This window comes from Pseudopipra pipra, chromosome 12 (genome assembly GCF_036250125.1).
Source record: "Pseudopipra pipra isolate bDixPip1 chromosome 12, bDixPip1.hap1, whole genome shotgun sequence".
Taxonomy (NCBI): Eukaryota; Metazoa; Chordata; class Aves; order Passeriformes; family Pipridae; genus Pseudopipra; species Pseudopipra pipra.
The window spans coordinates 8816668-8842373 of NC_087560.1; the positions used below are offsets into that span (position 1 = coordinate 8816668).

Here is a 25706-nt window from a genome sequence, read left to right on the forward strand (position 1 = left end):
GTTCTTTCTCCTCCGCCTCCTTTTCTTTCTTTTTGGGGGAAAAAATAAAAGAAAACCAGCGGCATGTCTGGCTGCTCGGCGCCTCGGGGCATATGTTCGCCTTGCACCGCCGGGCACGCTCGGCATCCCCGGCGGGGGCTGCAAGGGGGCGTCCCCCCCATCGCATCGCCTGGCCGGACCCCGCGGAATCCCTGGGGACGGAGGGGTGCGGGAGCTGAGCCGCACGGGTGACCCCGATCGGACCCGGAGCGCAGCGCCACGGGGCTCCCGCCGCCCGTCCCCAGGCCGGGCAGCGAGAAGTTTCCCGGCGGGGCACCTGAGAGGAACGACACCCGGGACAGCGCTGGGGGACACGGCGGGCACGGCCCCCGCGGGCGCCCCGGGGCAGGGCGGCCGGAAGCTCACGGGTGAGGTTAGGAGGCTCCGCGCTCACGGAAAAACGCGGAGTCACCGAAGGGGCGGGGCGGGTGTCCCTGCTCCCCGCGAGCCCGGCGGAGGCGGGGCGGCCCCTTTGTGCCCGGGGCGGGGGCTGTGGGGCTGCGGGGTCTGCGGGGGCTGCGGGGCCCGTCCGGCCCTCGCGGGGCAGCGACACCCCCACCTCTGGGCGCCGCCGCGCGCGGCCCGCGCGCTTAAAAGGGACGCTGACGTCACGGGGGCGGTGCCGGGCGGCGCGCAGGCGCGGTGCGGGCGGCGGCGGCGCTGCAGCAGCAGGAGCGGAGCGGGAGCGCGGCGCGCACAGAGAGCCATGGCTGGGGATGGCGAGGGACGCGGACACACACCCGCCGCGGCCGCGGCTGCGGGGCCCGGCCTGAGGGAGCGGCGGCCCTAGGACCGGCCCGGCGGCGCCAGCCAGCAGCGGGGGAGGGGGGGGGAAAAACAACCAAAAAACCAAAAAAACCAAATAAATACATTGCCACGAAATAATAATAATAAAAAAAAAAATTAAAAAAAGGGAAAGGGAAAGCCAGCCAGCCAGCCAGCCCGGCAACAGCAGCAGCAGCAGCAGCACCGCCACCAGCCCGCAGCGCCTGCCCGCCTGCCCGCGGGAGCAACCGGCCGCCGCCAAGAGCTCCGGGACGCCCCGCCGCCCACCAGATAGATGTGCGGTCCCGCCGCCCGCACGGCCGACGATGAACGCGCAGCTGGCGATGGAGAACATCGGCGATCTGCACGGGGTGAGCCATGAGCCGGTGCCCGCCGCCGCCGACCTGATGAGCGGCAGCCCGCACCACCGGAGCGCGGTGGCCCACCGCGGCAGCCACCTGCCGGCCCACCCGCGCTCCATGGGCATGGCGTCCATCCTCGACGGCGGCGACTACCACCACCACCACCGGCCGCCGGAGCACGCGCTGACGGGCCCCCTGCACCCCACCATGACCATGGCCTGCGAGACACCCCCCGGCATGAGCATGAGCAGCACCTACACCACGTTAACCCCTCTGCAGCCTCTACCTCCCATCTCGACGGTCTCGGACAAGTTTCCTCACCACCACCACCACCATCACCACCACCACCATCCCCACCAGCGGATACCGGGCAACGTGAGCGGCAGCTTCACGCTCATGCGGGACGAGAGGGGTCTGGCGTCTATGAACAATCTCTACACCCCCTACCACAAGGATGTTACCGGCATGGGGCAGAGCCTCTCTCCGTTGTCTGGATCGGGCCTGGGGAGCATCCACAACTCCCAGCAAGGGCTGCCCCACTACGCTCACCCCAGTGCCACCATGCCCGCCGAGAAAATGCTCACCCCAAATGGATTTGAAGCCCACCACCCTGCCATGTTAGCCAGGCATGGCGACCAACACCTCACCCCCACCTCCGCTGGCATGGTGCCTATCAACGGGATCCCACACCATCCCCATGCCCACTTGAATGCCCAGAGCCACGGGCAGATCCTGGGCTCTGCCAGGGAGCAAAACCCTTCTGTAACTGGTTCGCAGGTCAACAGTGGAAGTAATTCAGGGCAAATGGAAGAAATCAATACCAAAGAAGTAGCTCAGAGGATCACCACCGAGCTCAAACGGTACAGCATCCCCCAGGCTATCTTCGCCCAGAGGGTGCTGTGCCGCTCTCAAGGGACGCTCTCAGACCTGCTGAGGAACCCCAAGCCCTGGAGCAAGCTCAAATCCGGCCGGGAGACCTTCCGCAGGATGTGGAAGTGGCTCCAGGAGCCGGAGTTTCAGCGGATGTCTGCTCTGCGGCTTGCAGGTGAGCCCACTGCGGGGTGGTCGGGGCACGGCGGCGGCGGGGCTCCGGGCCTGGGCAGGCCGCCCCAGTCCCTGCCTGCCTCTGAAGAGCAGCCCCGACCCCCCATTCCGCCGCTCCGTTTCTGTCCTCTCCCCGCTCCCTCTCCCGGCTCCGCGCACCGGCACTGTCCGGTTCCTGCACGCCGCGCTCCCGCCTGCCAGACAAAGCCGAGCTGGGGCTCGGGCTGCGCACTGCGGCGTCCCGGCTCTGCCCATTCCCCGGCCGGGGCGCACCCGCCAGGCTCGCCCGCCGCCGGTAACGGGGCACCGCCGAAAGCCGCACCGGCGGGAGCGCTGCCGGAGCGCGGAGGGTGAGGCGGAAATGCTTGAACTGGCGGCTGAGCCCACGGACGGGGTGCGGGGCCCACGGGCGGGGTGCGGGAAGTCCCGGTAATGCCCCGCCGAGAGGAATCGTTCGGTGTGTCTGCTTTGTGTCGGGGGCGGCGGGCTCCGGTCGCAGCGGCTGGTGGGGCTCGGGGCCAGCGGCCCGTTCGGGTTAGGTGAGCTGGGACAGGGGTTTCGCACGAATGAGCCGAGCCCGGCGGGTGAGCGGTGGCTGAGAAACGCTGTTGGCTAAAATCGTTAGATTTTTTAAGTATTTTTTTTTTTTACTGGTTGTAATTATCATTAGGCCGCGGAGTTTGAGTTTCGCGTGGATGTCTCTGCGTGAAACGAGCCGTCCGTGACGCGGCTTCGCTGCTCCAGTGCTTCACCCCGCTCTCGGCACTTGCTGTCCGGTGTAGTTCCGAGCGGGTCCCGTATTGTCTGCTCGGACATGGCCGTCCCGGTCCATACCTGTGCCCCGCTGCCCCAAACCCTCCCGTCTGCGCTCCCGGTGCAGAGCCCGCGTTTAATATACCGTGAGTGAGGGTTTGTTAATTAAGTGATAGGTCTCTATTAATTTGTCCCTGGAGAACGCGAGACAGTCAATCCGAGTTGGAGCCGGGGTCACTGATCCGTTTCACAGACAAAAATAAGGGAAGGGCCAAATCTTTCTCCTTTCAAAAGCACAACCGGTCTTGTGCTTTCGACTACCACGACGGTGGGAATTTGGAACCGTTTCCCGAGCGTGCGAGGACGCAGCTGGGCCACCAGCGTGCTCCGTGCCTATTTTCAGCTAACCTACCCGTTCCTGAAACCTAAAGCAGAGCTAGGAAAGGCCCGGGGCAGGACCATCCTCCCCGGTACTCGCCAGTGGGAGGACGTTGCTCTCTTTGGCTTCCACTCCTGCGACTCAGTTTCAAAGGTCTGAGTTCTCAGAAAATGCCCTTTCCGCCTTCCCTTCCTCAGCAGCCACCCCACGAGGAGAAAACCCTCGTCTTGCTAGTGCTACCCTGGAGAGGAGGATGGAGTTTGTGTTTCCAATATCCCCGTAACGATTGCTAAGGCGAACTTTCTTCGATTTGGAGCGTATTTTTACGACAATACGGTCGACCTGAATCTCATTTGCATAGATCGATACTGGAAACAACCCCTCGCTTCGGAGCCTGCTGGCATCCCTTCCCTGGCGCTGCCAGCCGGGAAGCATTGCCAGCCCCAGCTGCTGCAGGGCCGGGCAGGAGGGAGGTGGCCGTGCTCTGCCCAGCTGCCGGGTCCGGAGGGTCCCATTGTTCGCTTCTGCCCCCAAACCGCCCCTTCCTCCAACCACCTCAGCATAAACGGATCCCGGTAATCCCGTTAGAGAGACAAAGCCTCATTATTCCGCCTTCCCTTTCCGATGAAACCCGAAAGCTGGCACCTTGCAGAAACGTCTTCCCCGGGGCGAAACGGGGCTCGCAGCCCGGGGGGGGGGAGGGAAAAGACGCTCGCAGCCGGGCCCCGCAGGGCTGTCCCCGCGTACCGGGGGCTCCGCGGCCTCGCCCGGCGCTGCCCACCCGGGCGCAGGCAGCACGTGGGCATTTGCATAACGCTGCGTCCCAGCCAATGGGGGCGGCCCGGAAGCCCCCCGCCCCGCCCCTCCCCGCGCAGCCTGCGCGCCCCCGCGCGCCCCCGCGCTGCCGGAGACCCGCTGTATGTAAATGTATAAAGTATCGATTTTATTTTTCGTGCAGGTTTTAAATGTGCGATGATCTTACTAAGTGGTAAAAAAAAAAAAAAAATCTGCCCCGATTGATATTGATGTATGAACATCAATTCAAAATAACATAAATTACTGCGGCCGGTGCAAATTAAATTTCACTGTCCAAATTATAACTCACTCCAGGGCGTTTAGAGAATTATCAGGTAGATAAATACCCAGAGCCGCCTTCATTTCTTCCCTTTCTGATTTCCTGCAGACAACAACCGACAGGCAGTGAGGGGGATGGAGCCTGCTTATTTTAGGCCTCGCGGTCTCGCCTAGCACTTTATCTTGAGTATATGCCCCTTCCAGCCATCCCTGGGGGATTCCTACCTCCCAGATTACAGAAGCTCCGACAAATAGAGGAAAAATTGGTAGTTACATGGAAGCAGGATTGAGGTCTTGACACTTCCTGGGCTGTCTCTTGAAATGTAAGCAGAACTGCTAATTGCAAAGCTGACCTCTTCCAGCCTCCATCTTATTCCTCCCATCTCCCTTCTCTTCTCTGTTCTCTTTTCCTTTGTCTGTCCCACTCTCTCTCTCCTCTCTATCACTGAATATTTATCTATTTGACCGTTTCTCTGTTAGTCTTCCCTATCTCCCCCCGCCTTCACTGACATTTGGAAGGGCTGTGAAGGAGCGCCAAAAAAAATAAATATAATTAAAAGAAAAAGTACATCACTTGTTCAGCCTGCTGGGATTTAAGGGTGAATTTATTTCAGGTTATTCTCGTGTTTGTGTGTATGAGAGAGGAAACAAGAAGGGATAAAGAAGGAAAAAAACCCGACTCGTCTTGTTCAGGAAAAATAATCTGCTTCGAGCCGTTTATTGTTAGAACCACGTCTGTCCACCAGTCCCGCACGGGCTGCCCGCAGGTCGGGAGGGAGGGCAGCAGCCAGAGAGAAACGGGGCAGAGACACGTTTCGGGAACGGACGAGAGGGGTATAGGAGACCCCAGGGCTCCTTAGGATCTGCTGTAAGGGGTGGCTGCTTTGCTGAGATGAGCCCTCTGAGCGAGCTCGTCCCGAAGAGCCCCTCCATGGTGGGTCCCCGGGCTGGCGTTAGCGGGGAAGGGGCCGTGGGGACCGGCGCTCAGGCAGTCCCTCCAAAGCTGCTCGATCTTTGCCTGCGACCTGACTGGTATTTTTCGTAGCTGCACCTCCTTTCCTCCTCTCCTCTTATCCTTTCTCCCTCCCGATGTGAATCTCGGCTAAGCTGAAGCCTTGGGAAGCCGGCGAGAAATTCTCGCCAAATTAACTGTAGAGAAATCGATGGAGTAATCAGAGCGTTTTCCACATTAAATATGAAATCTAATGACGCCGTTTGCACCTCTCGCCCGCCGCCGCCCCCGCGCTCTCCGGGAAGGTCGGGGCCGCCCCGGCCCCTGTGGCCTCATTAGGGGCTGTTTAATATTTACCCGGCGGGGACTTTGCATAAACGCATTTGCATCAGGGAGGCGGAGGGCATCGACCGGGGCCTTCACCGGCGACACTCCGAGCGCGGCCGGGGCCCGGGGGACAGACCCTGCCCCTCCCGGCCCTGCGGACCGCCCGGACACCGCGGGGACGGCCCGAGCCTGGACCCGCGCATCTTGAGCGATGACAGCGGCGCGGTGCTTGGGCCGAGGCAAGGTGCCCCGTCCCGGTGGGATCGGAGGGCAGGAGAACAGTCCCCGTGATGCCCCCGGCGCGGTCGTGCCAGCCGCCGCAGCGCCCGGTGCGCATTCGGGGGAGCCTGGGACGCACTTGTTTGCTGGCCGTGTCCTTCGGCGGGATTGATTTACAGCCGCGTTTGCCCTTCGTTAATGTTTGCCCAGCGGGAGGAGGAGGAGCGGGGCCGGGCGAGCCGCGTTCCTCCACACTGGGCCGGGCCCGCCCCGAGCCCGTCCCCGCGCAGCCCCCGCCCCCGCAGCGCAGCTCGGCTCCTGCTTGTTTGTTCGTTCGTTCGTTTTGTTTGTTTGTTTTAATTACCCGCCGCGTGGTGGGGCGGCACCGGGGGGCCGTGTCCCGCTCCCACCCTCGCTGCCGTTTGGATGAAACAGGCTCAAGGCAGGGCCGCTCCCGCCCGTGGGCACCGCCGGGGCCGCCCCGGGGGTCTCACAGCCGGGCTGTGGGCGCGATGCCCGCCCCGACCGGCCGGGGCCACCGCGTCCCCCGCAGCCCTCGCTCGTTCCCCCTCTGTTCCCGGGGCCTCTGCGCCATCTACTGACCGCCGGCGGGCGGGAGCGGCCCCGCCAGACCGGGCACCCCTCCTGCACCGGGCGGCGGCGGTGGCTCCCCGGGCCGGGAGGCGATGGGTCCGGGGAGCCCTGCGGGTGGAGGGCCCGCTGCTGACTCCGTCCGCTGATTCCCGGGAGCGCAAGCCCGGCCTGACTTCAGCACCGCGGACAGCGATCTCCGGCACGGACCGGCCCCGCCTCCGCCCCGGCGGCCCTGCTCCTGGGCGAGCCTCGCGCGGGCCGGGGCCAGGCCAGCCCCCGCTCCCGGTTCATGGACGGGGCCGCCCGCAGCCCGGGCGCAGGTGCTTGGTCAACTGCCCCGCGGCTGCCGGCCCCGATGGGGAGCAGCATCGCATCGATTGTACGCAGCGGCAGCCGGCAATTAGTGCCGCGGGACGCGCCGGGCTGAGCGGCCCTGCTGCGGCGGCGGGGGAGGCTCGAGGGGACCTGTTTGGGGATGGGTCCCTTCGAACTGGTGCGTGCCCAGAGGAGAAGCGAGCTCCCCCCAGCATGGTAATTTGCAAGACAGAGTGGTCGGGATGCCCTAGGAGGAGAGGAGAGGTGCGTGGCGCAAAGATTGTGCCCGCCGTAGATGCCACCAGTGGGGACCACGGGCGCTGCCGGTGCTGCAGCTGGGTGCTGGCGTGTGCGGTCTGCGTTTTACAGGGCCGGAAAGGAGCTCGATGGTCGGATTGAGACAAAATCGTCTGGAAACGCGCAGGCCAGGTATGAGTCTGTGCTTGGGTTTGCCTGTACCGGCACTAAACGACAGGTTCTGCTTTGCTCAGACAGCCTTCACCTGTCTGTGTAGCCGAAGGGTTCGAATAAGCTCCACACGAGGGACAAGGTGGTTTCAAGGGAGTCCTAAGGTGGCTGAAGCGCAGGAGCTGTTGCTGATTTGCTGGTGACTTTCGCCTGAAGACTGCAGGCATCGAAGGGAGTTTTTCCTGAGGACTGAGAGGGACCCAGCATGGCAGTGTGTCATGGTCAAATCGATAAATGTTGATTCACGTTTCAAACATAAATCTATCTGGATTAATCATACACGGACTGAGAAGTGACCGATGCTTGCAGACTGTCTTTGGAAACGCAGCTGACTTCAGCCGTTTTGCTTAAGAAGAAGTCAGTTTTATGATGCCGAAAGCTTAATTTATAGGAACAATTTATTAGCTCAACAGTAGTTTTCATTTTTTCCCATTTTAGGGCGATAGGAAGTCTCAGTGGTGACATTTTCTGTACAGCCTAAACGGCAATTAAGGCGCGATGGATGGATGCTGTTCCGCCGGTGTCCGCGGCAGCACCGCGAGCTGCTGCAGGATGTGGAGCAGGGCTCTGGCGTGTGTGGGTGCTGACTGGTGGAGCTAGAAATGCTGCTGCTTCAGATAGTGAAAAGTATGAAATCAGATGGCACGGGGCGCTCTTCCTTAGTGCTTGGGTACAGAAGCCACTGAAGTGAGCCCGCACTCAGATTTTGGATATTTTTGGGATACAGAAGAATGCAGACGTTGTGGCATGCATTACAAACTCGTCGGTAAGAAGGGACCCACAGGTGGTGAAGTTAATGCGGGCGGGTTTCCCGCAGCCCCTTTCCATCCCCTCCCCGGCACAGACTGCCATACGGCTGCTCCGATGCCCCCCAAAATGGAGGAACTCCTTTATGTCATCACTGACACATTTATTGTTCATGTGAGACATATTTCGTTATTTTGAATATATTGGAATTAACCGAGAACTTAAAAACTGGGGAAGCGGGAGCCGGCAGTCGGGTCCTTGGGAACGGAACTAGGGAAGCTGCCCAGGTTTTTCAGTACGGTCAACCCTCAGTGTTCCAGTGAAGGTTTTGCAACAGATTTGCAACTGCTCAGAAACTCCATTTTCGGCGGCTGCAGCAGAGCCCCGGGCTGGGACCGCGGGAAGGGACAGAATAACCCGGCTTGACGCCGAGCCATCCGCGGGCGAATTCAGTCCCACGGCTGAATTCGGCGTCCGCGCCCGGGTCTGTCCCGCGAACCCGCGCGGGCGGGAGATGGGCGGGGCGGGGCGGGGCTGCCGGCGCTGCCCGGGGGAGGGGCGGGGCGGTGCGGGGCGGGGCAGCCGCTCCCTGACGGTGCGGGGCGGTGTGAAGAGCGCGGAGCGGGCGGAGGAGCGGAGCGGGCAGGTGCAGGGCGGACGGGGCGGGGCGGGCAGCGTGTTCTAGCTTGGGGTGTGCGGAGCAGAGCGCTGCGGAGCGGCTGGCGCTCCCCGGCGGGGCGGCGTGGAGTGGTGCGGTACGGAGCGGCAGCGCGGCTGCAGAGCGCACGGCGCGGTGCGGAGTGCACGGTGCGATGCATACTTCACGGCGCGGTGCGGAGCGGTGCGGGAGCCCATGGTGCGGAGCCTACAGCGCGGTGCGGAGCGCACAGTGCGATGCGATCCGATGCGGTGCGGTTCGATGCGATCCGGAGCCCACGGTGCGGTGAGATGAGGTGCGGAGCCCATGGCGCGGTGCGATGCGGTGCAGTGCGCAGCCCACGGCGCGGGGTGGAGCGGTGAGGTGCGGAGCGGTGCGGTGCAATGCGGAGCGGTGAGGTGCGGAGCGCATGGGACGGAGAGGTGCTGAGCGGTGGGGAGCGCACGGAGCGGTGCGGACGATGCTGAGCGCACGGAGCGGTGCGGTGGGATGCGGTGTAGTGCGGAGCGGTTCGATGCGGTGCAGAGCGCACAGCGCGGTGCGCGCCCCCTCCCGCGGGCGGCGGGGAGCGGGGAGCGGGGGCCATCCAGCGGCCGGGGGCTGCCTGTGCCGCTGCGGCGTTGCGGGGGGGAAGCCGGACCCAGCTGACGCGATTAAAATATTGATGTAGTCGCAAAAATCGTTCATTAAGGCAATTTAATCTTTGCTATTAAATGTCCTTTCAATTCATTTGAGGTAATTAAGATGCAGTTTAAGTGATTAAATTCTAATTACTTATGCTAGACAAAGAAATATTTGTCACAGTAATATGGTTAACTAAAGACCCAGCTAAAGAAATTTAACATTTACTTCAAATGATACCGCAGGAAAATCGGGTGCTTTCCCGTGATTGATCCACTTAGCAACATATTCTATAGCGGTGATGTCAACTCGCTGAAGTGGTTACAGATCCATCAACACTAAGTTTGTGTAAACCCCCCTATCCCCCAGTGCTGAGTCAGCACTCCTCAGTCAGATTCACTTCATTATTCCAGGGGCAGCAAATTAAGGTCACTCATTTTAATACAGTGCACAGGAGTGAGGTGTTTGCCATTCTGGCTCAGCTGGGATCTGTGTGTTGGCAGGCTGATGTCATTCTGTGAGCTTCCCATATAGGAACATGTGTTCATCTCTCTTTATGTTATGAAACAACAAAAGAGTATTCCCTGGATTTGATGGCAGAGAAATTAGGCACAAATCAAAAGATCTCTGAGTATGTGGAAACACCTGCAGTCTGAACTGTGACACATCTCAGCCTTTACATGAGATATTAGAAAATATAACCTGATACAGGAGATACAGAAAATACATATTTGGAGAGACGTCTGGAAGGGCTTTTTATGTCTTTAAGACAGTCCTGTACACAGTTGGGATAACTAAAAAACTAGGCTTTGCGAGAGGAGAGGGAACAGATGATCATCACAAAACTCCTGAGAATTCTCTCAAGTCAGTCTAAAATATGCCTCTTTGTTTCTCCCATGGCACATATAGAAATGCAGAGCTTTTGTTGGCAATTCTTTGAGCTAGACTGCATCATTTCTTGCGGTTTTCCCACTCACAGGAAGGATGACTGCTCTAAACCCGCAGTAACAAAGCTGTTGGCTTGTAAGCTCCCCATTGTTTTCTAGGAACCTTGCACTGGGGTCTTTGAGAAAAGGGTAAAGCAGTTGTTTTTTTATTCCTACCTGTCTGAAGCAAGTATAATGCTCATGAAGACTAAGGGTGAGATAGTCCTCAAAGGTAAACCAGTCAAGTGAGGGTGGTGGTGAAGACCCCAGAGCTCAGTGTTGAGTTTACCTTCTGATGTGAAGCAACCAGAAAGTGCATCCTCAGGCAAGACAGAGCTGAGACTACAGTCATGAGAGATCCTCAGTTCTCTTTTTTTCCCCAAAATGAACATTTCAGCTACAAAACAGGTTCCTACAGACTCCTTCTGCCCATAGTGTCCAGCTCAGCCTCCCAACCACAGCACTAATTGGTGTCAAACAGTGTGAAATGTGATGGGAATTAGCATGGTGTGAACTTGCTCACAGGGAGCTGAACCAAGACCACTGCATCATCTCATGCAGGGTACTTGATGACCATCAAGTAATAATGTCTTGTGGTCAGCAGTGACCTAGGCCAGAGCTGGAAATGTGGCCCATCACCTCAGGGTGAAAGGTCCTGTATCCCTTGTTGGCGGCCAGCACACATCTCCTCTCCATGTCAACAGGCTCTGAATTCAGCATGGCTGGAGACGTTGTGCAGGTGTCCAGATCTTGCTCTTGGACCTGCTCTGTGTGCAAACAGAGGGGAAAAGGACTCCCTGAAAGCAGAGACCCACTGTGTGAACTGGCTTCCTCCTCCGCAGAGTGAGAAGACTCATTGCCAAGGCAGCAGTGGGGCTGTACCCTCACCTTCCAAAAGCAGCTATGATGCCATGCTGTGGTGCACTCAGGCAGGCACACTCCTCTCCTGTTGTGCTGCATCCCTGCTCCTCTTCCAGCCACCTTGTACAGGCAAAATCCTGGCCATGGCGATTGTATGCACTTGTCCTGGAGCTGTGGGAACTGCTGCAGGCAGCTGGTGAGCACTGTGACCCTCAGAGTGCCTGTTGGTGTGCTTGTAAGGGCACAGCTCTACCAGTGCCAGGTCTGAAACCACCCAAATCCATCTTCTTCCTCAGTGTCTGCGCATTCAATGATTGCACCACAGTGGACCACCAGTTGAACAATGCCTCTCACAGGGAGAGTTGCCCTCTGCCATCAAAACTAGCCACAGGGCTTGGGGCAGGGTTTGCCCAAGTAGAATTTTCTTTTGTTGTTCCCCCTGCTCCAGTGCCACTTTTCAAGAAAAGCAGCCAGCAGAATTTGTGGTGATACTTTATTGCATGCCCAAACCAAACCAGCAGATATCAGTTTTATTGAGAGCATTACCAGTTCCATTCTTTGCTTCTGGTTTATAGGAAGGAAAATTTGTGTTTGCCAGAAACAGCTAGGCACACGTGCACACACCAACTGCTCCTGAAAATTGATTTATGGTAATCAGGGTTTTTGCCTCAGATTTTAAAAATAAATACACCCTCTAGGGATGAAAGACTAGATCAAGTGTCAGGGTTAACACCTGAGCTTACTGTAATCTTGACTTTTAGACTGACCGAACAGTGTAGTTCACATCACAGGTGGGCAAAATATCCTCTTCATTGTCTCGACCTAAAGATGCAATTAGTGCATTTTCATAGGGGGCACAATCCTGCTCACACCTCTGGCAGAGCAGGACTGATCCCATTGTGCTGCACACAGCCAGGTGCTGCAGAAGACCATCAATAGACTGGAGCTGCAGAGGTGAGACCACAAATCTGTACCAGACACAGGCAGCTGGGCCTCAATGAGATGTACAGATCTTACAAGGTTTGGCAAGTTTACTTGACCAAATCCCTCGGGTGACTTAGAAGGAACAAAGGGAGACAAAAATAGATTGATGGACTGTGTCAGGAGAATTGCAAGTGTCAAAAATATCTGTTGCTCAGGGCAGAGGAAGATGGAAGTGACTGGAACAGGCCAGAGTTCAGGAGTGGATTTATAAGGTTCCTTCTGGCACTGATAATATTACAATGTCGTATCTGCACGTGTGTTGCCAGAGTCAGGGCGACTCTTTCTTTATCCTCTGCTTTACTCTTTTCCTAACGAGATTTTCTTAAAAGGCTTTTTCAGAAGGCATCACATGGAGCATCGCTCAGGCAGGGCAGCCCGGAGACAAAGCAGGGCTGTCTGCAGCAGGGAGCGAGGGCAGCCTGCGAGCAGGCGTTGCTGTGGGAGAGGTGCACCCCTCTGGGGAGCATAGCACCCCACAAAGCACCCGAATTCAGTGTCTGTGCTGTGGGAGGGTGTCTGTTAACGGTGCTCAAGGGCAAGGGGAAGAGAAGGACATCAGTGCAAACTACTGTTATTATCTTCTCCTACATAAAGTAAAACCGAGATGAAGTGTGCGATGAACTGTTGTGAAGACAGGGTCTGGTGCTTTTCCAAAAAAGCGTTTCAGTTGATGTCTCTGGAGCCTGCCCTCAGCAGACACCCTCACTGGCATGAGGGGAGGACCTGGACAGAGCAGGCATAGCTGCTGTGCCTGAGTGTGACCTGGCTCAGGCTGCTGTCCACCCTTGCAGTGTGAGCTGGCTGGTCTCTGTGCCTGCTCTGGATACACTCTCACGTTGGAGCAGATTTTATCCCATGGTGTACATTTGTTCTCTGGCAAGCTGGAAGCTACAATTTATTATTAAAATTGATTGGCTCCAGTGCAGGGAAAACGATCGCAAGGAAACCCTATTACGGTTTTTCATTATCGCCATTATTTATTTTTAAGTGCTATTAATATTCCTGAGTCTGGACAAGGCAGAAGATGAGAGGTGGTATCCACCCCTGCTGCTCCCAACCCGAGGCCTGGCAGTGCTGTCTCTGAAAGGGTTCTTGGAACAACCGAGCATATTGGAAAGTTTTTGCCCTCAATCTGCCTCTGGCAAATGTTAATGAGAGTAGAGCTGAAAAAGAAACAAGTTTTGCATTGCCTAAAAATGATCCAGATACCAAAGCTGTTCCCAGTCTCCCCAAGGTAGAAGAGAGCTCTGCAAGCAGTGCTGGGCAGGGACAGGTCCAGCATGTGGCTCAGCAGGCACCAAGGGGATGGAAGGATCAGGGCTAAGTTGAGGGTCTCTGCTTGGCAGCCCCAACTTCACCCACTGGGGTGGGTGTGTCATGTCCAGCAAGGACTGAACCCATTCCATGTGGGTCTCTGTGTCTCAGGTACAGTCCCACATTGCAACTGAGCCAATCTCTCTCTCTCTGAACCAATGCATCATTAGTCCTGAATCCAAAGCAGAGTTGCTCCAACTTGGATGTGAGGACAAGAACTGACTTATTTCATAGGCTAAGCCAGAGTGTATCACCAGTTGTTCCCACCAGCTGTGAACCAAGCCTGAGGAAACCAACAGTCCAACATGATAATGTGTTAAAAAAATAAAGCTCACTCTGGTCTGCAGAATGAAGAGATGGCTCCCAGCTTTTATGGGGAGCACCACAGGAACCTCAATGCTCGCTTTCTGATGGGCTTGAGAAAAATGAAGTTTTATTCACAAAATACTGAAATGGGCTTATTTGTATCATGGACTGGATAGGTTTTATTTTCTTCTCCTCAGCAACGAGCACTTTTTTCTTACTTCTGTGATGTCTCTAGCAGTAATCATGAGGTCTCTGATACAACTGAAGTTGAGAAACAAGGTATGTTGTAACTCTTGGGACATTTTCTAAGGAAATAGTTGTTCAGGAATAACATATTTCAGGAAATGAGTGCAAGTTCAGGAAGATAATGCAAACTGGTTTCACAACAGATGGTTGTTTTTTTGTTATTCTGTACTATTTCGGAGAACTCATGTACTAGTTTGTGATTGAAGCCCCAGAGGCTTGCATGGCTAATTGAGCTAGCTTTGTACCTACTGCTGTGACTGTCATTTGGGATGTGATGATTCAGTCTGAAGGATTGCACAGAGCTGACTCGGATCATGCTATTTGTGCCGTTAGGATTTTGTGACAAATTATGATCTGTATCTAGGTGGAAGATGAAATTTGTTTAGTCTTGGAAAAAGGAAGGTGTAAACCAGTGTGAGCAGAAATTAAGCACTAGACTTGTTAGCAGGGGCAGTAAAAGCTGGAGGCTGAGGCTGTTACAGAGCCAAGCTCCTGCAGCTGCTTTCCTGGGAATTTCTGATTGTTGAACAGTTAGAGGTGTAAAAAAGATTGAGATGCTATTAATATCTTCTTTACTCCTCATTCTTAATATTTGTCAGTAAATAACAGACTATTCTTGAAAAAATATTTTTAAGTCTTGATTTGCCAATGTTAACTTCCAGTGGGGATGCAGATTATTTCAGTAGGCACCAATCCCCACTGTGAATTCAGCAGTTTGACTTCAGCAGGGGCTTGTGTGCATGAGGAAACCTGTTTTTCAGCCCAGAAGCTCCCCGGTTTTACAGGTCAGGATGTAACTTCAAAGCATTCTTCAAAGGTTTTCAGATAAAAATAACTCTTGAAGATATGAGTTTGGAATCCCAGACTATTTGATTGATGTGTCATTACTTATGAAAGAACATGTAGCTGGAATATATATTGTTAGGGAGCTCTTCAAAAGCTTCTCCTCAGAGGGGGCTGAGCCACCAGTGTCTTGGTCCCTTGGCCTCCCTGGGCCAGCAGAAGGAGCCTTTGCAGCTCCTGGATCCTGATCTGTGCAGTTCCTATTTCTCAAGTACAAAAGGTATTTTTACACCTCCCTCGAGCAATTTTGTTACCGACTGCAGGCTGGTGCTTGGTAACAATAGGATTTATAGGAAGAACCTTTGTAAAGTAATTTGCTGTTTTCATTCCAATAGCCATGGAATAGGTGGAGATACTGCACAAAGTTTTTCATATGGTCAGCACTGGTCTCCACAGAAACCAGGACTAGACAGGCTCAGAGACAGAACATTCATATCACCTTCAGAAATACATCTCTCAATTGTTATTAAAGGACATTGTTAGAGAAAAAAAAGGGGAAACAGACAACTTCAGACACTTCTGAAAGTGAGACAGAGGAGTCTGTCCTCCCAAGGAAGCCTTTATCTAGCAAAATGCTAACAAGATGAGCTGGCAGACAGTAAAAGGCTGACAGGGGGATCTGGGAGTCTTCCTCACATCCCATCAGATCCTACCTGGCAGGTGATCTGTGAGGCAGATTTCAAATTGCAAGCAGCCTTCAATAATGTAGAGCAAAATAACATTCTGAAACAGAAAGGAGGGATGATAGATGAAATAAGGTGCAATTCTATAAAGAAAATTTACTATACCATTGTTTTTCATGTCCAAACATGTTTATTTTGTTCAGAATACATCTGCCTGTAGTACCCTGGTTTCTCACAGTTCTTTATTCCTTAGTCAGCAAAAAGCTACAGAAATGGATTGAAAGCAACTAATGAAGGTAAAAAATATGGACAATGTTTACTTTAGAGTTCAGTGTATTTCCCCTCTTCCTCATAGAGATATTAAATAGTTAAACTCCCAGCACTAGTGGGTGCTATCAAAGTGTAAGCTCTCAGTAATAGAATTTGCTGAGTTTTAGCAGACAACAACAAAGGTATTTTCTAACTTTTATTCCTCATACTTTTTATAGTTTATAATGAGTTACAAAATTCAGTGTCACACATCCTCTTCAAATTTGGAAGCTGACATGAATGATCCTTTTTCCCTAGTTTGTCCTGTGCTGTGTGCCCGTGTGCTCCTCTGCCAGCCCTCTCTAACTGTCCTCCCCTTTCTTGCAGCGTGCAAGAGGAAAGAACAAGAGCACGGGAAGGATAGAGGGAATACACCCAAAAAGCCTCGGTTGGTCTTCACTGATGTCCAGCGTCGAACTCTACATGCAATATTCAAGGAAAATAAGCGTCCATCCAAAGAATTACAAATCACCATTTCCCAGCAGCTCGGGTTGGAGCTGAGCACCGTCAGCAACTTTTTCATGAATGCACGGAGGAGGAGTCTGGATAAGTGGCAAGACGAGGGCAGCTCCAATTCAGGCAACTCATCTTCTTCATCAAGCACTTGTACCAAAGCATGAAGGAATAACCACGAACTAAACCTCGGTGGAAAAGCTTTAAAAATAAATAAATAAATAAATAAATACAGACCAGGACCTCAAAATAGCAGGTTTATACTTAGAACTATTTGAAAAAAAAAATATTTATAAGTCCAAAGAAACCAAAGACTTATTTCACCTGCATTATGACTTTGTTCTAAGACACACACTTTAGTAGGATGACGACTTGTGAAAAAACAGAGAGGAAGAAGAAAGCGAAACGGAGGGAACAAAACAGAATGCAAAGAGAAGAGAAACAGACCACTGGTCTTACACCTTTGCCCATTATCATCTTCACCGTACTTGGCTGTTTAGTGGTTTGGAGCATAGTGATTTCCTGTCATTGAACAGACATCTCTTTGGATACAGCTCTTCATTTCCACAGCAATTGCCATGAAGGTGTATAGTGTATCTGTACTGCGTACACACCGGTGGTTAGGGACTTAGTCAGGGCTGGTCTTCAGAGAGGGTTGTGCCATGGCACAGCTGACAGAGCGTGGAGTCGTCTGAATTCCTTTGAACGGTAGTGTGATTTTTGCTGTTTCACAGTTTGAACTTAAACCGGTGCAATGCCCGGGAACAAGTTCAAACTAGGCAAAGAAATTTTGAATGGTACCTAAACCAGTGCATTCTCTTTGTTTGTTAAGGAATGTTCAGATTTAAAAAAGGAAAACTATTCCATCCATAAAAAAAAAAATCGACTAGCTACCAAAGAACACATTTAATAATTATATTGCAGGTATTTTATTGCAATGATTTTAATATTCCAAAGCTATTTTTACACAAAATACTATGTAGAGTTATAGGTATAAACTAATCTAACTGTATAACACATAAAACTTGTAATCAAGACTGTTACTTGCAATTAGTAAAACCACATTATCGTTTCTTTCCATGATTGGCAAGAAAGAATGTCACCCGAGGAGATCGCAGCCCCCGGCAGAGCACAGGTACTGAGGATGGGATGCTGCTGCCGTTGAACTCAGTGGGCCTTTTGGTCTCTGACTTCAACGGGAGCGAAAAAAAAGGAGCCACGTGTTCCAGCTGTGTGTGAGGCTGTGGGAGCCGCCGTGCCGCATCCCCAGGCGCTCTCCCAGGCTGGCAGTGCTGGAAGCCCGGCGCGAACCGTGCGCTGTATTTCAATGTGGCTCAGCTCTGCCATCTAGCCTGCGAACAGGAGACCTGAGGCACTCAGTATGCAAAAATGAAACGGATTGAGAGATGCAAAACCACAGGGCTCAGTGTCTGATCAATACTCATTGACATTAGTGAGCTTTTTTTTACCTATTGACTTTACCAGGCAAAGGAATAGTAATAGCTTTGAAGGCTTGTGGTCTTTTCCTATTGAAAACAGTGGTACAACATCAGGTAATGCTGGTGGGAAGAGCTCCAAGAGGAGCTCTAGTAGTGCTTTTGGAAAGAGAAATTGTGATCCCTCTGAATTCAAGAGCAAAATTCCCATGACACTGAGACACAGCCTGATGTTTTGTGGCTTCGTATCTGTGTGTAGCAGGCTGAGCTTTTGTCCCATGCATTCTTTCTTGCTCATCTATTAGTCAGGATAATGCATGAAATAGTTTAAAGTTTGTAGCTGAAAAGCTTTATATGCTCTGTTGCTAACAGACCCATAGGAGAAAAATCATCCCGTTCCTACTCTGATAAAATTAAAAAGAAAAGAGTGCAACATCTGCATATTAAATTTTAGTGTAAGGGGAAAATAGATTTTAAAAACCATACATGTGCCTGTTAGATTTCTAACCGGTGTTTCAAATTACTGTAGTAATTATGCTAGGTATATTAAATTCCAAAGTAACCAAATATGCAGTCATAGGCCCAATGCAAGGACTAGAAATAGGTAATCTTAATTACAACCTTTTTTTTTTAATTAAAAAAAAAAAGAAAAAGGAAAATTCAAGGTAAACTAGAATCCAAACACTATCAACTGTACCAGATACTGGTATGGGGATGAAGCCCACTCAAAATACCAGTGACACCAAAGCTGAGCAACTTTGTAGCACCAGTTACTTCCCAAGAGGACAGGGTCTAGTCAAGGTTCAGGGTGTACAGGTAATTTCCACTAAGTGTTTAGAATACAGATGAAATATCTCTTTATTAAAATAAAGTAAAATAAAAACAAGATTTTTGGCATTCAATATTTCTCCATATTTCAGTATGTTAAACCCACTTTAAGACTCACAAAGCAATTGTCTAGGAAAACGGAATCTGATCTGGGAGTTTTTTGAGTCTCTAGTTTACCTTAAATTTTAGCAAGCTTTCTTTTGAAGTGTTCCATCCCCACGGAGACATTGACATGGCATCCTTAGTAAGCTCACATATAAAGTACCTTATGAATGCAGTCTCACTAGTGTAAGGTTAATAAAGGACAGTGATAACTAACGGTTTAGTTTTTTCCAGCAAACGCTGCTTTGTAACGTACCTATAGTTTAGAAAAGAAAGCCTTATTTATTTAAAACTTGAGAATTTAAAAATGCAGGGAAATTCAAAGTACATTGCCGCATTTTTTAGTATTTTCATTGTATTGTCTTTATAGACTACTTGCTGAAACCAAAGAGAACTTTCATACCAGCATTAAATTTGCACCCAATATGCAATTTCAGGATCTCTGATACACACACATGCAAGCCCCTAAGTAGGACTGTGTATATGTACATGCACACACATTTTGCGGGGTGTATGTATGTATACATGTGCACACACACGTCCACACACACTAAAACTGATGCACAAGTTATAGCTTTTAAGTGTTTTGGGTTTTTTACATGTCTGTTTAAGTATATATAAACCTTTTGGTTTTCTATAAGCCATTAGGAACAAACCACTCTTCCCATAAGCAATATGCGCCTCATACTCTGAATAGGCAAAGAACACACTTTTCTTTGATTGCTTTCAAAACGTGAAGCAAATAACTATGGAACTGCTCATTCTACCTGTAAAGCTGTGTTACCTCTGAGCAGACTGCCCAGCTGCACCGACTGAAGCATGGACAGGTTACCTGGTGCTCCCTGGCTCTGACTGGTGCCATTGCTCAACAGGGCACCCTTGAAGGGGAGCTTCTTCTAATGCTGCATTTAACATTACACAAGGAACCTGTCTCTGTCCTATTAGTGTCAGTCTTTTGGTTCATTTCATTCCTGACTAAATGGAAATTAGTTTCAAATGCAACAAAAAGCATCTAAAACTCTGCCAGGAAGGGTTAGGAGAGGGAGCAGAACCTGAAACAGTTTGGGAGCATCAGGAGATGAGGCTTCAGTCAAAGGTGACCCCACGGGCAAGAGGGCATTAGGAACATGCATTCAGCTCACAGGCTGCATCCAAAACTGACCGCAGTGACCCACAAGGGGAGGCTGGCCAAGAGGTGAACTGTCCGCATCCGTTCCCATTGTAAATGGCATTATTAGATTTCCAGGAAAATAAAAAAACCAAAACAACAACAACAACAACAAAAAAAAAAAACAAACAAAAAAAATCCCCATTCAGACCGACTCACACCACTCTGTTAGCCCTGCATGGCTTCCCAGGGCCGCAGCCTCCTCTCCTTACTCAGGTAAAGCAAACCCAACCAGAGCGAGCCAGCCAGCAACGGGGCTTTCGCTTGAGAAGTTGCTCCTGCACAACCAGTGCCAGGAGCAAATTCCCAAGCAGCTGAGTGGCCAGGGGTGCCCTGGCATGAGACCAGCCCCAGGGCTGCCCATGGGCACCACTCTTCTCCTGAGATTTCAGGATAAGGACGTGGTGGTGGTGGGTGCTGCCCCAGGGGCTACTGCTGCCCAGAGGGCTCGGAAACACTGCTGAGCTTATACCAAAGAGTCTTAGGACACCTCTCCTCACCTGAGTTGTAAACAAGACATTTTTACCCCAAAAAACAGTCCTTCTTTCTACTACTCTTCCTCCTATCCTCCTCCTCTTCCTCCTCCTTTGTACATAGGGATGAAAACTATGCATTTAGCAAACAAAGAGAAAGCACTTACCCTTTTCTATCTCACTGCGTTTGGGTGCATTCAAAGGCCCAGGGGCTAATTTTGAGACTTTGCTTAGCCTCCTGGTTTATTATTGTGGTGTGGTTAGCTTTACAATACATTTGGTAACTATTTGCTAAAGACAAAGAAGCAAAAGGTAAGGAATAGCTACTTCCACGTGTTAAAAAAAAAAAAAAGAAAAAAAAAGAAAAAAAAGTGTGTAAAGATCTACTATTTATAGTGTGAACCAAAGACGCTACCTCACTCGATTTCCATTGGTGATTTTAATCACATGATGATACCAAAGAATACCAAAGATTTTTCATGCACGGCCTTGGTCTGGAAAGGGAACTCATCCTCCTTCTTACCTCCATTCCCCTCATCCCCCTTCTTCACCTTCACTCAGTGTGTAACCTTGTCTTCATTCTTAGTGGTAATGCTAATAACCTTACGAATACTTCTCTTGCTACAACTGCTACTACTGACGATGATAAGGATAATAATAATAATAATAAAGCTCTAGGCAAACATGTTGCAAACTTTGTAAACTCATAGGACGAGTGCCTTGCTTGAACCAAAGTGTTAAACCGCTGTTGACCTCTTTATCTCTCACCTTATACTCTTTGAATACCTCAGCCTGTTAGAAAGGCCACTAATGAAAAAAAGGAATAATTCTTCACCGTGGTGCTTTTTGCCGTGCAACCATGCAATGAAACTTTCTTTGATACCAAAGGAAAATGTTTTTTTCCACTTTCTTGCTGACAAACCAAAGGTTCCCTCTTCTTTCCCCCAAAGCAGCTTGAGTCCCTCAGCCCAGACAGGCCGTGCATCGCTTTTACCAATTCCTCCAAATACCTCATAGTAATAAATCTTTAGGGTTATGTTGTATAGAGAGTCTATGTGATAAGGCAGAACTTACTAGTTTGATAATTGTTAAGGTTACTTAAAAAAAAAGCTTTATAATTCTTATTTATTTTGTAGGGGTTGTTTTATTTGTATATTCCTTTTATATTGTTTGGTTTGGGTTTCTTCTTTTTTCCTTTTTTTTTTTTTTTGGCAGAACTTCTCTGTTATACTCAAGGAAGATCTTATTCCTGGGAATGTTTCAAAGTGGGTAAAGATCGCTGTTTGCAATGAATGCAAGAAAGGGAAACATGGCTTTGATTACTTTTGTTTCAACTAGGATACTTTGTGTTTGCTAGTTGATGTTCTTTTCACAGGGTAAAAAAAAAATATTCTCTGCTGTGATAAATGGTTCCTATTTTTTCTCTATAATGTGCTGTGACTTTTAATTTAATTACCTTTTGTATACACTTATTTAATCACTGCTTTAATTTATGACTATGTAGTTTAAAAAAAAATTGTATATAGTAGATTCAAAAATGGCCAAAGCTTTATGTTACAATCTTTTCATTCTTGATGCTGAGATGAACTGAAGGAGAGTGCTTCTCTTGACTGCAGGGTGTATCTTCAGCCTTGTCTTGGCATGCACTTCCACCTGTGTTACAAACACTGCCAGGTTACCCCCTCCAGGCCTCCCTTCCCCCCAACTTGTACATGCCAAAATGAGTGTTTCAAGGTAGTACTTTTGTCACTTAGGAAGCAGAAGGACATTATTAGTGTGTTTTTTCTTTAATTTATTTGTCTTTTTTCTAGAAAGGTTGCTTTGTGGGTGAGACCCACACATCCAAAGAATTTAAAAGTCGTTTAATGTTTAAAAAGCACTGGCATTTGTGAGAGATTTTGCTGAGTTTTTGTTTTCCTTCGCCATTCGCACGGGTAGCGCAAGCAAGCGGCGGGCGCAGGCCTTGGGAGAAAAGCTGACTTGACTCTGGAATCCTTGCTCACGGGAAGGCCTTTGCGGCGGGCGATGGGATGGCGCGGGTCTGGAGAGCTCTCCGGGGTTGGGGCCACCCGTGGGACACCACCGGGTCACCTGCTCTCCAGCCAGGGCCTGCAGGGGATGGGACAGGGTCCATGGGGCACAGCTGAGTCCCCCAAGGAGCTGCAGCTTCATCCAGGCAGAACTGTGGTGCCTCGGGTGCAGGTGAGCATGGGCAGAGCTGTGCTGTGTCCCTCCCAGGGGCCCAGGCACAGCCCCTGCTCCGGTACCCCCACATCTCGAGGGACGACAAGGCGGTTTTGAGTCAAAAAGCAAAAAGAAAAGGGTAATGACAATGATAATTCTGCAAAGCTGATGATGGCATCATGGCACAGAGAATAGGATGCCACTCACCTGTGTTTTATTTTGCATAAAGAATAGGTTCTGTTTCAGCTGAGTGTTGTGTACTGACACAGTTTGTGATGGCTGTAAATATTTCCTTTCCCATGCAGTAGGTGAGCCCCAGGTGTACCTCATTTTCCTTTGAGGGGATAGTGAAGGGGTTGAGGGAGGGAAGGACAAGGGCAGGGTCTAAGCTTTTGGTCAGAAGTTACACTTTCTAGGTACATTTTTTATACTTCAAGTATTGAAATGGGGCAATAAAGACGCTCTGAAATGCAGGATCATTAAATGGTCTGTTGTTGTGCATTGGCTCAGTGTCTGCTTTTAATACAGGAGCTAATGCTGTGCAATGAGTTACGCTTCACGTGGAGGGGGAGGCAAAGTATTAGTCTGTGAATCCAGCATGAGCCATCGAGCCCTGGACAAACTGTGCTTAGGGAGCCGCGGTTTCCTGTCCTGTTCCGGTAGTTTGGTATTTCACGGAATGTTCTGCATTTACTGCATCCTCACTGTGGGGCCGCGTTAGTTTTGCAGCCTGAACTGGACGACAGGGAATGTAGGGTACAGCCTTGTCTTTGACTCGCTCGGGCCTGCGCACCCCCGCCCGCAGCCCGGGACCCCCGGCACCCCCCGGACCCCCGCCCGGCCCGCCCTCCCCCGGCTCCCGCCGCAGAGGGGGCGACAGAGACAATCACAGGTCCCAGCTCCGTAGGGGTAGGAAATCTTCCCAGAGCAAGCGGGAGTTCTTCCAGAGCAACGGAACAAAACCAAAAAAAAAAAAAAAAAAGAGAGAAAAAAAAAAGAAAAAAAACCCGCAACGAAAACAAAGCGAAGATTTTGCTAAAGCCCTTTGCTGCCATCTTTAGTTCGCCCATTAGGAAGCAGCAGTAGTTTATGCGTTGCATCTGCATTTCAGACTAAGTGATTATTGTACCTAATTACAGTTGATTGCTGATATTTCCTCACTCTCTCTCTTAGTCAAGCGCTTCTTCTGTATTTTTGTGTGTAGCGATGACAAGTGCAGTGCGCTAGGCATTGCCCTGGGTTGGGTATGAGTATCTCCTGTACTGCGTTAAGATTTCCTTAAGTTACTTTTTTTAAGCTTTGCTACTGTTCTCACTTTATGCCGTGCAATATCATCTGCTGTGTTTGCTAAGCGAAAAGAAAAAAAAAAAAAAAAAAAAGAGAAAAAGAAAAAAAAAAAAGAAAAAAGCAAGTGATGATGTCATCATGCTTTTCAGTGTTACAATGTTTCAGCGTTACAATGTTTCAGCGTTTATGTAGTCACAAAAATGTAGTAAATAAAAGGTTGGATTTTCCAGCACTTTAAATTTAGACATTTCTTGCCTTCTTTTGTTTCTCTGTGTGCAGCCACCAGGCACTGAGCTGAGACAAGGGCAGCCCCAGCTCTCCCGTGGGATGGGCAGCATTCGGGGGAGTCATGGGAGGGACATCCATGGAGGGGGAACACTAAAGGGCTCTTCAGGCTTCACAGCACTGTGTCTTCTTCCCTCCATCGGTGCTGAGGTCTGCAGCCCTCAGCAAGCACCCCCCATCTGCCTGTGCTCCCCAGTCCATCCCTTCCCGGCATGGTGGGCTCCAGGGAGACGAGCACCAAGTGTCTGAGGGGTGAGCGCGGTTCATACCAGATGCATTTCTCTAATTGAGGGAAAAAAACATTAAGAAAATAGGTGAAGCAAATAATCTCGGTTTCCTTTATATCATCTAAGGGTATGGATGTCACCAAACTAATTCGCAGAGGTGTTTCCTTCTGTGTGATGGAGTCCACCCCAGGCCCGCAGGATCAATATTTAATTGTTTAAAGGGATATTGTATTCCTTTCCTGTCACTGTTGTTAATGCCTCCGCGCTCTGTAATCCCACGGGGTCTTTTCCTGGGGATCTGATCAGAGAGATTACCCATCACTCGGGAGTGGTGGGAGGAGAGTCCCAGCCATAAAAGATTCAGCAATGCATTGAACCGTTTTCTCTCTATCTCCTAATGAAGTGATGAAGCGTGTGCCACAAAATTTAACAGGGTTTTGTAGCAAATCAGGTTGCACTGCTGAGAGGAGGATTAAACCTTCATCTTTGTCCCATAAATCATGGCATCAGCTACATTTTTTCTGATGGATAGTCTGGACTCTGCTGACAATATTTTATCTCTGGAAGTGCCTGCAGCCTGTGCCCTGATGTGCAATTTCTTTTTACTGCTAAGCTGAGAGAGGCAGTGAGCACACCCCTTTGGAGGGCTCCCCTTGGGCTTGGTGTCCCAAGACAATGTCAAAAGCCAAAGCATCACCAGGAACCAATGTCCAGGGCAAGCACAAAGGCAAAGGGAGATGGGAAGCCTGAAATGTCCCCATCCCCAGAAGGAGCGCCTCTGGGATTTGCTCATCCACAGCATTGTACTGGCCAGGCCTGGGATAACTCAGCATTGACTCAGGTCAGTAACTCCATGGGATGGTGCTGGGCAGGGCCACGGTGGAAAGTGAGGGCTCCAGCAAACCCTGTTGTGTTACCTGGCAGACAAAGGGACACAGCAAAATGCTTTTTCTAGAAAAAATAATCAGGACGTGCCACAGGGGTTGAAGCACATCAGGCACCTGCTGTTTCCCAGGTTCTCATCCCATGGGTGAGGAGAGGATGATGGGCAGCTTAAGGACAAAGCCTGGCACAGCCACATCATGTCCCCTTGCTGTGACCTCTCTCTATACCTCCTGTCCCTTATTTCCTTCTCATGTGAATCATTTTGGTCACTAATCTCCCTGACTCCAGGCATGGGAGGGTGCCCCTGGGATGACCCATCCCACACAGCAGCTCACTGCCCCATGTCCTTGGGCACCCCTGGCCACCCAGTCTGTGCTACAGGAACAGGCCAGTTGCAGGGAGGGACAGCCAGGGTGCCCCTGGTGCACAGTTTTCCAGTTACTTCATCATATCAGAACTTTATTTTTATATTTGAGATATATTTAACTCTGGTGTGTACACCATTTCTGTCAGCATGCTCAGGGGAGCCAGCTGGGCTTACCACAGGTGCCCACAACCCAAACACCAAAATGAGCTTCATAAACTTTATTTCCTGAGCACTGGCAGAAAGCAAGGAACACAGCCACTGAGCAAAGCAGAGGAAACCAGC

The 25706-nt window shown here is 51.0% G+C and overlaps 1 protein-coding gene across 4 annotated transcripts; it reads left to right on the forward strand.

Annotated features, from left to right (window-relative positions):
* The first annotated feature begins 732 nt into the window (after window positions 1-732).
* On the forward strand, window positions 733-23903 carry ONECUT1 (one cut homeobox 1). 4 transcript variants are annotated; one of them, XM_064668752.1, is made up of 2 exons: window positions 733-2211; window positions 3540-7212. In XM_064668752.1, exons 1-2 carry the CDS (start codon window positions 1131-1133, stop codon window positions 3623-3625), a joined length of 1167 nt encoding a protein of 388 aa, XP_064524822.1. In that variant the 5' UTR covers window positions 733-1130; the 3' UTR covers window positions 3626-7212. The 4 variants fall into 4 exon arrangements, with proteins under 4 accessions (XP_064524822.1, XP_064524823.1, XP_064524824.1 ...); XM_064668753.1 differs by having other exon boundaries at window positions 3543-7212; XM_064668754.1 differs by lacking the exon at window positions 3540-7212 and adding an exon at window positions 2881-3526.
* Window positions 23904-25706: the final 1803 nt, after the last annotated feature.